Genomic DNA, 9,119 nt, shown 5'->3' with positions numbered 1-9,119 from the left:
GGCACACAGTTATAAAGCATATATCTACTCCTTGGTCTGTTCGCCTGATTTAAATATCTCGTCGGAGTCGCAGACGGCATCGGTGTCCGTTTTTGTCCGCTGTCCGTGTTGTCCGCTATCCGGAGTTTGTACGGAGTCTGAGGGTTATGCTAAATATTTATGCATGACTGCTTTTCTGTGACATCAAATAAATCACTTTTATAGTTTTTGGGGCTGGAGTTGCTCAATATTCTTTACCAGGTCGTGTGTTCTCTTTTTTTTATTTTATTCTTTGTAAATTTTTAGTGCGTTGGTGTCCTGCTGAGGCTGCCAGTGGGGCTATGGCCATATTTATTGAGTCGAGCAAATTGCTAGACACAATTTGCATACATGCACAATCCGATCCCAATTGAAGGGCAAACAATGGCCACACACACGCTCGAGACACTTTGTTTAACCCTTAAAGACGACGCTTCCTCCTCAAATTTAAACATGGCTGGGATTGATGGCTGCTTGGAGTGTTGGGTCTTACCTGCAGCAGGATTCGTTGATTCGCCTGTCCGCCGGGCAAACCGGGACGACAAATGCTTGACACTTGACCGAAAACATCAAAACCCCATTAAGCCAAAGGCAGCGGGATAATTCGAGGGTACTGGCGGAGGAAGCTTCGATGCCCCGGGAAAGGAAGGATTTAAGCTAGGTCACGGCTCAAAAATATATCGAATGTGCTGGAAATAGGATCTAGATACTAAGGTTTTCAAATTTCTAAACAATGTAAAAACCAATCTCACACCACAACCGAGCGTAAAAACATGTTAGAGCCTCCCGTATTTGAATAATTATGTTCAGAAAGGAAAGAACTCGAATTACTTTCCAATTTGTTCTTATGCATTTTTATAGGCAAACTATACGATACCCTTTACTCAAATACTCGTTACTCAGCTAAGATAGCGACATTTTCCAAATTGAACAAATTGAACACGAGCGCCACCTATTTACACTTTTTGCCTACGACTCCCGTAACATCATATTTCTATGATAGTCTTTTAAAAAATGGAATTGAGTGATTCGGCAGTATTTGCTGAGATTTTATGAGTTTAAAAATTTTATGAGCTTATTTGAAGAACTAAAATGCATGTATGCCCTGCATAAAACAAATGCGTATTCCACAATGTTTTATTTGTTATTAAAAAAACACGATAATTAAGAAGGAAGTATACAAATATATATGAAAAATTAAAAGAATGAAATTCTGGCAACAATTATTTTAAATTAAATATAAATATAAAAGGAAAATTACAATACATTCAATTTAAATTTGATTTTCATAATTGTCAATATAGATTGTAGTGCTTTAAAATCAATACTATATACCTATTACGAAATGCAAACAAACTTTTTTTTTGTTTTTTTTATCCATTTTGTATATTTATTATCTAACTAATTTAGATATAAATGAATAATAATCTCACCAATCCCATTTAAGTTGATTTAATACGATTTTCATCTGTTATTCCGATCTTGTACTTTTTTCAATCAAATGCCGACCGTTTTTACCGTTTTAATGGGTGGAAAATGGCCGGGAAATGGGTGGTGGGTTGCGTGCAAATCCTGTTTGATTTTGGGGAAACACCTCGGCTTGCAACATGCCGCAAAACCGGCAAACTAAAATCTGCAAACTTAACAGAGGCGTCGCTGTCGCCGCGGGCAGAGCCGTTGACGTCGGCCGAGGCAGCGCCAGCGGCAGAGAAAGCTTTCCGCAAACAGAAGTAGCTCTCATCTGCATTTTCCCGCTCTCTCTCTTGCTCTCTCTTTCTCTAAGTCGGGGAAAAGCTCAACTTCCCTGGATGCTGTTGCTGCACATTCGCTTCCGGTTGTTGCAGCAAGTGCTGCTGCAGCTGCAACTATGCTGCTGTTGCTGCTGCCATGCACTGGGAGAAACTATATCGAAAATGTTTTTAAAGTCGTAAACTGCTGATGCTTTATTTCTTAGACCGATTAATTGTTCTTTTAATTAGCCTGTAAAATAGATACTGAAACTGAGGATTAAAAGTACTGTTATTCTGAAGAACTGATTGCCTACAAATCATTTTGCTTTTATACTTCATGTGAATTATGCTGCATTTTTGGCTGTGCTTGTTCTGCTTCTTCTACTGCTGCTATTTCTTCCTCTTCTGTTGTTGCTGCAGGTTGAAAATGTTGTAACTTTGCAGCTTATCCTGGAAATTACGTAAGCAGCGCAGCGAGCGGTGTTTGCAGAGGGGTCGCCAGGGCAGGAAACTAGGGGGATAGAAGAGGGGGTCAAAGGACACGATTCTAAAGAGAGAGACAGAGAGAGAAAGAAGGAGAGCAGCAGCGGCGCAGGGGGGATTGCAATACTAGGACTACTGCAATGCTGTCGCAATGAATAAGGCGGCAAATCAAAACAAAACTAAATGAAAAATAAATCGACGACAGACGAAAGGAGGGTGGCCAAGGGAGGGGAATGGAGCGGGGGGAAGGGTGGCTGATAGGGATGGGCTATAAGGGGGGCGGGGGTCTTCCCTGGGAATGCAATGAAGCAGCACAAACACAGAAATTAGGAGACGACGACGACGACATCGTTGCACCTTTTTGGCTAATGTCACCAGGGGCACAAGAGGAAGAATACGAAGAATTGGTGGCTAAGGAAATGGAGGAACTGTCGGGGAATACCTGACAACGCCAAATCCACAACTTTTCGGATTTATTTAAAACATATAAATAAAATCAAAAATATTGCACTATGATGCATGGCAGATGCAATAGTAGAAAATGGTAAAAATGTCTTATTTATGTCAACAGTGCGTATGAGTGATTCTTTTTCCAAATAGCGAGCTTGGTATGAAGCACAAAAATACAGTGCTTACGCATGGAAAATATATAAATATATATACATATATATATAGTTTTTAGAAAAGATTTTAGTAGATTTTTAAAGTAAACATGTTCCCGAAATTGACAGCATGGAAAATGTTACTATCACGTGGCGTATGAGTAATATTTTGAACTTTTCACATTTTATCAGTATGTTTCCTCATCCAGTTTTACTAAGCAGACTTGCAGTCGCAAAACGCGCATGGAGTGTCCAGGAAGGCCAACGTTCATTTGCTATCCCGTAAAGGACCAAAAAGGAGCAAGACGATGACGATGCTGGCGGTTAAAACTTGGCTTAGCCTCCCAAGGGCTTTCCCAAAAAAAAAGGGCGGCTTGAAGGAGGCGGGTGATATACTACAAACACACGTAGACGTTCTCGCACACACACATACATATATAGTTGAGCGCCTGTGTCTTTTTGGCAATGGCCACGTGCACTTCATGAGTGTTTGCATGCGTCCTTGTGTGTGTTTGTGTGTGCCCGACTGTGCATAGCTGTGTGTGTGTGTGTGTGAGGCCAGGTTGCGAGCGTTAATATGCCACAAGCTCACGCATACACACACACACACACTCACACATCCAGAGATACAGAGGGCCAGCCAAAAGGATAATGACACTTGGCGCGCATTTACCGTTAGTTGGCAACTAACCTATGGCTGGGTGCCATTGTACGAGTGTGTGTGTGTGTGTGTGTGCGAGGAAGTTGGAGTTGTCATTGCGATGCGATAACTCTGATAAGATCCTTCAGTCCATAGACAAATGTTCAAGGAATGCTCCATTATTTTCGGCTTGATAATTGTCGTCCAAAACTTGAAATGGCAGGGAAAAGTGGTTCTACAAACATTTAAAGATCAATGAAAATAACAATTTGCTTGTAAACATTTGGTGCATAAGTTGAAAGACTTCGCAATGACTTTGGCAAGTGTTCAAGGAAATCTTAATTAATATTATCTGTTCAAAAATGGCGGCTTTAACTTTCAATGAGTATTTAGTAAAAAAAGCGTGTAAGGACCAAGGATATACATAGTTCGAAATAGTTGTATACATCAGAAAATGGCGTATCAACTACATTCTTTTAGCATTTTCTTTAGTAAACTTTCATGAGGGTCTCTATTTTTGGAATACACAAAAAAAACGATATCGATTTCATGAGATTATACGATAAAAAATAATTATATACACTGTGTAAAGAATGAAACGTTATTTTTAGAAGCGAGGATACGGAGAAACAGAATCTCAAAATTGGAAAACATTTTTCTTTGAAACGGGTTCTTTTTTTTAATCTTTAGATGGAAATGTATATTTTAATTTTTATGGTCAGTAGTTTCTAATGTTCAATACCGTGTGGAAATTTATGTTTTCTTGCAATGAATACGTACAATAATCTTTGGGAAATCTTCGTCTGTGCATCGTAATAAGGCAGTTTTTAGGATCCAAAGGTAAGAGAACTTAGTTTTCGTAAATCCCTAAAGTTTTCTAATTCTTTGTCGCAAAGTCGAACTGCACTTGATGCCATCTTGTTTAATTAATTTGTGAAGCGTGATTTCGGTTTTAATGACTAACCATTATTATCCGAAACGCAATCATGGCGAAAGTTAGATTGTCTTTTTGCAGGTGGCAAGTGGTTGGCAATACAGCTTTGTCTGCCGATTTACCCTATGCCTTATGCCTTGCACCTTTTCTGGCCGCGTTATCTTGTTAATTGTGCTCCGGCTCCGATTGCAATTCTGAAGTGGGTCTTCGCTGAAGTTTTCGCACCTCGAGCTGGTGTGCCCGGGAAACCGTGCAAGTCAAGTTTGAAGTTCTCCAGAGCAAGAGAATCTATCCCGCTTTGGGGCGCCTCTTCTTGCTGTCAAAGGAGTGGCAACCAAGTTGGGCCACCTTTGCAGTTTGCCGTCGACTTAATTAGTTTGTTATCCCGCCGCCCCCTTTGCACCATCCATGTGGTTGTGTTTCTACGTCGATGTCTCGTCTAGTTCTTGGTCCCTGGTCCTTGGTCCCTTCCCTTCTCCATTACTCCTCAGCGGAAGTGGTTTGACAATGGAACTTAATGAGTATAAGCGGAAATTTAATCAGCAGTATAAATAATGAAATGACAGCTGAATGGCTCGACAACGTTGCCCGCTCTTCCCTAGCTTTCCCGCCGTTTTCCCTCGCTTTTCCGTCCCGTTTTGGGTTTCATTCTACGCTAAATGAATCAAAACTCATTTGCTTCGCTTGTTAACTGCGAATTGGTCGTTTGCCGCTTCGTGTTGTTTGTCAGTTTTTGGTCAATACGGATCGGGAATTAGTTAACTGTTCATCTACACGGTTATTGTAAAGGTTTCGATTTTAAAGTTCCAAATAACAATGACAAACAAGCTAAACTTTTTGAATTTTTACATTTTTTCCGGTGCCTGCGAATGGTGGGCTCTAGTGTGGGCGTGTCCAACTGTGAGCTTTCCAGCTCCAAATCTTTCTAATCCAAATCCAAACGGACAGACAGATTTCTAGCGAGCGCAAGAATTGAAATGTGATTGCGGTCATTTTATACCGTCCAAAGGTCTCGGTGAAAACACACATATATGTATATAAATATTTATTATAAATAAATAATATTATAAGTATTTATAGCACATCCTGGAGTAAGTTCAAGTGGTAATGTTGCGGAACTTTTTTGACTTGTTAAAAAAAAACCTTGAAAGACTTTAAGGGAAACATTGTCCAAATGCTTTTATGTAATTGATATCATGTCCACCCCTACTCATCTCACCGATGTATATATGTACATAGAAGTGAATATAAATGGGACTACAAAGCAAAGGGTCTGGGTATCGTGAGTCCTGATGTCCTTCATATAGGTATTTCCGTGAAAGGAACAGTATTTCTGTTTGCATCCAAAATTAAAAGTTCTTTATCGACGTTCCAAAATACGAGAACGTATCCATTTCAATAAGAAGCAACTCTACTGGTTGTTTGGAGACAGAAGAAAAGTCAATGCTGGCAATGAAGTTGCCAAGGAAATTGAGAATTTGTGGCCGAAGAATTGGGGGTGTGGCGAGTCCTCGCTTATGTTCTATGTGTGTGCGGCGGAGCATGCAATTTGAATTGAACTTTCTGTGTGCAAATAAACTTCGGGCTCCCCCCTCACAACACCGTTAAAAAGGGACGCGGGGTGGAAAAAGGGCTGGGAAACTGTGAAGACTTTAATTTTCCAATTCATAAACAATTTCTGAAATAAAAGCCAAACCCAAAGTAGCAGAAATAACACTGAAAATAGTCCAGTTCGATTTAGATTAAAGAATATTACCACACACTAATTGCACACTCTGCAAAATTAATAGTCTTCATCACGTGTAACTCTAGTTTGTATTATACCCGTTACTCGTAGACGAAAAGGGTATACTAGATTCGATGAAAAGTATATAACAGGCAGGAGGAAGCCTTTAACGACCATATAAAGTATATACATTCTTGATCAGGATCAATTGTCGAGTCGATCTAGCCATGTCTCAGGAACTATAAGAGCTGGAAGGTTAAGATTCAGCATACAGATTCTAGAGACAAAGACGCAGCGCAACACTCACACTCACATTTGAACCATTTTTCGATACTTTTTCATAATTTTATTAGTCTTGTAAATTTCTATCGATTTCCAAAAAAGAAAATTGCCACGTTTATTCCGTATTATCTATCGATAAGCCAAAAAAAAATATAAAGTTTCGCGCTGGCATTACCAATAGCTGAGTAAAATGACTATTAAATTCAACAACTTTTCAGTTCCCATGTGACGAGTGGGCGTGGCAGTCATTGCCGCCTCCCGATGAGCTTGATTTGAATATTTCATCTACTGGCGCTGACGAATCTCCACTTCTTTGTCGCCCCTGCTGACTTTACCAACTCATTGGTCTCCGCAAAAGGGTTATTCTTGCAAGTTTATGCTGACTTCCTTGAGTGCCTCACTCCCTTTTTTTGGTGGGTGTTTGTGCATGCCACATGATGGCAACGACCAAAAGTTATGTACATTTTTTCGCAAGTTTTATTTTCTGATTTTAACGTCGTAAACTTTTCAGGGAGCAAACGAATCACTATCTTAATCCGATCGCAGAGCAACAATAATGTAATTATAGATCGAAAAAAAAATAAATGGAAATAATAAAAAAAGGAAGTAAACCTGAGGATGATATATTAATAGGCCAATCTGACAAAGTATAAACTGAGTTTAAGATCAAAGTTTACGATATTAACCCCTCTAAATGCCAATTGCTTGAAGAAGTTGGTATATAAAGAAGTGTTAAAGTTAGAGTTTAAAAGCTAACGCTTTTCCATTTGGTTCTATACGTATTGCAAAGTCTTGGAATTATTGGAGAAACGCTCTCTGCACTCAATGTTTTACGTAATTAAAAGAGCCTATCTGCTTTGGTTTAGCAGGCAAATCTTCTGCAAAATTGCAATATCGCTGTATAGGACCATCTGGTAAGTAAAGGGTATTGCCAGAGGAATTGACGGTAGTGCAAGGCAAAACGGTGGCAATCCTGCAACTAAAACAACCCTAGACATATATCGACAACTATTAGCAATCGAAAAACAACGAGGCTGGAATGACGTTTTGGAAATTATAACAAGGCAGCCTTTCCAGAGAAACACACACTTTAAGGAGACGCATAGAAACTCTCAAATTGTCGCCGGTGGAAGCTAACATTTAACTCCACCAGTCCGGTCAAACTTACACTCTGTTTCAACAAGGTCTACATTCTAGGATAGCGAGAAGATCCGGGCAGTACCGTAAGGAGACCGAGGCAGACTGAAGCACGTAGTGCAGATTGCAGAGAGGTAGAAGTCGTAACGGTGCTGGGAGAAGACAGAGACACCGGAGCAGACGCCAAGCGAATTACGGGGAAGCCCAAATGGAGAGTCGAAAACCGTGGAAGGTGGCAGAAGCTTTGAGCCCAGACGATCAGAAGCAACATGAAGAAGAAGCCCCGAAAATGGCCGGCCTAGGTCAGGGTCCGGAAGAGCCAGCCCTCCAAGGAGCAAGTGCGGTGGGGAGTGGGGCCCGAATCATGCCACAGACGATGGAACTGTCCGCCCTAGGTCAGGGTCCGGAAGAGCCAGCCCTCCAAGAAGCAAGGGAGATCGGGCGTGTTGCCCGAATCATGCCACAGACGATGGAACTGTCCGCCATAGGTCAGGGTCCGGAAGAGCAAGCCCGCCAAGAAGCAAGGATGATAGGGCGTGTCGCCCGAATCATGCCACCGACGATGGAACTGTCCGTCATAGGTCAGGGTCCGGAAGAGCGAGCCCTCCAAGAAGCAAGGGAGATCGGGCGTGTCGCCCGAATCATGCCACCGACGATGGAACTGTCCGCCGTAGGTCAGGGTCCGGAAGAGCGAGCCCTCCAAGAAGCAAGGGTGATCGGGCGTGTCGCCCGAATCATGCCAGAGACGATGGAACTGTCCGCCGTAGGTCAGGGTCCGGAGGAGCAGGGCCAGGGACCTGACTGCAGACCGGATCTTACCGGGGACCGCCCCAGTCTTCAAGGAGGCGGAGCTACGCCCCAAAGTGAGCAGGGAGACGTCGGGCGTCAAGGCTGACCGCCTGGAAGCAATAAAGCCCCCCAGCCCAACCGCTTAGCAGCACGGAGAGAGTATGAAGAGGAAAGCGTGCCAACAATAAAGGTGAAGGAAATAAGAACTACTGAGTGTTGTTACTGGAACGGGGTGATCACGTTTGATATAAATTTGGTGAGACAAGCACACGAAATCTTCTGAGCTAGCCGCGCGTATCTCGTAGCGAGTACAACTAACTAAATCAGTTCAGTCCGGGTTGTAAGGACAACTGAGGAAGGTGCTTAGAAGACTGCTGAACTGAGAAACGAAACGGAGTCCGGGGGCAGTGTCAATGGATAGCCAGGGAACTGCATATAATCACGGTGCACTACGTTAGATTTAATTAGAATTGAGTCAAAAGTGAACCAAATATACAACATTTTTATACCCGTTACTTGTAGAGTAGGGTTTTTAAACCATTTTTCCAAATTTTTTCATAATTTTCCTGGTCTTGCGAATTTCTATCGATTTGCCAAAAAACTTTTTGCCACGCCCAATCTAACGACCTTCTGCCGCCAAACCGGTCACGCCCACTCTTTAAAGAATTAAATTTTTTTTTTCATTTCATTCCCCAATATCTATCGATATCCCAGCAAAATGACAAAATTTCGCGTTCGAATTCACACTAGCTGAGTAAAAAGAGTATCTGATAGTCGG

At 41.8% G+C, this 9,119-nt stretch overlaps 1 protein-coding gene across 2 annotated transcripts; it reads left to right on the top strand.

Annotated features, from left to right (window-relative positions):
* The first annotated feature begins 7,404 nt into the window (after positions 1–7,404).
* On the top strand, positions 7,405–8,808 carry LOC6726556. Of its 2 annotated transcripts, none has more exons than XM_039297415.2 (2): positions 7,405–8,226; positions 8,320–8,808. In XM_039297415.2, the coding sequence occupies exons 1-2, from the start codon at positions 7,761–7,763 to the stop codon at positions 8,445–8,447; spliced, it is 594 nt and encodes a 197-aa protein (XP_039153349.1). In that variant the 5' UTR covers positions 7,405–7,760; the 3' UTR covers positions 8,448–8,808. The 2 variants fall into 2 exon arrangements, with proteins under 2 accessions (XP_039153349.1, XP_016040221.1); XM_016172294.3 differs by having other exon boundaries at positions 7,405–7,854; positions 7,948–8,807.
* The last annotated feature ends 311 nt before the right edge of the window (positions 8,809–9,119 follow it).

This window comes from Drosophila simulans, chromosome X (assembly GCF_016746395.2).
Source record: "Drosophila simulans strain w501 chromosome X, Prin_Dsim_3.1, whole genome shotgun sequence".
In the NCBI taxonomy this organism is placed as follows: Eukaryota; Metazoa; Arthropoda; class Insecta; order Diptera; family Drosophilidae; genus Drosophila; species Drosophila simulans.
The sequence above is the reverse complement of the archived record's forward strand: the minus strand, read 5'-3'. Positions and strand labels throughout refer to the sequence as shown.

What these genes read in the sequence shown, in the direction of transcription:
- LOC6726556 (XM_039297415.2), top strand. Translation starts at nt 7,761, where the DNA reads ATGGAGAGTCGAAAACCGTGGAAGGTGGCAGAAGCTTTGAGCCCAGAC. An exon ending in GATGGAACTGTCCGCCGTAG is followed by an intron (nt 8,227 to 8,319) that starts GTCAGGGTCCGG and finishes TGTCCGCCGTAG; the next exon opens with GTCAGGGTCCGGAGGAGCAG.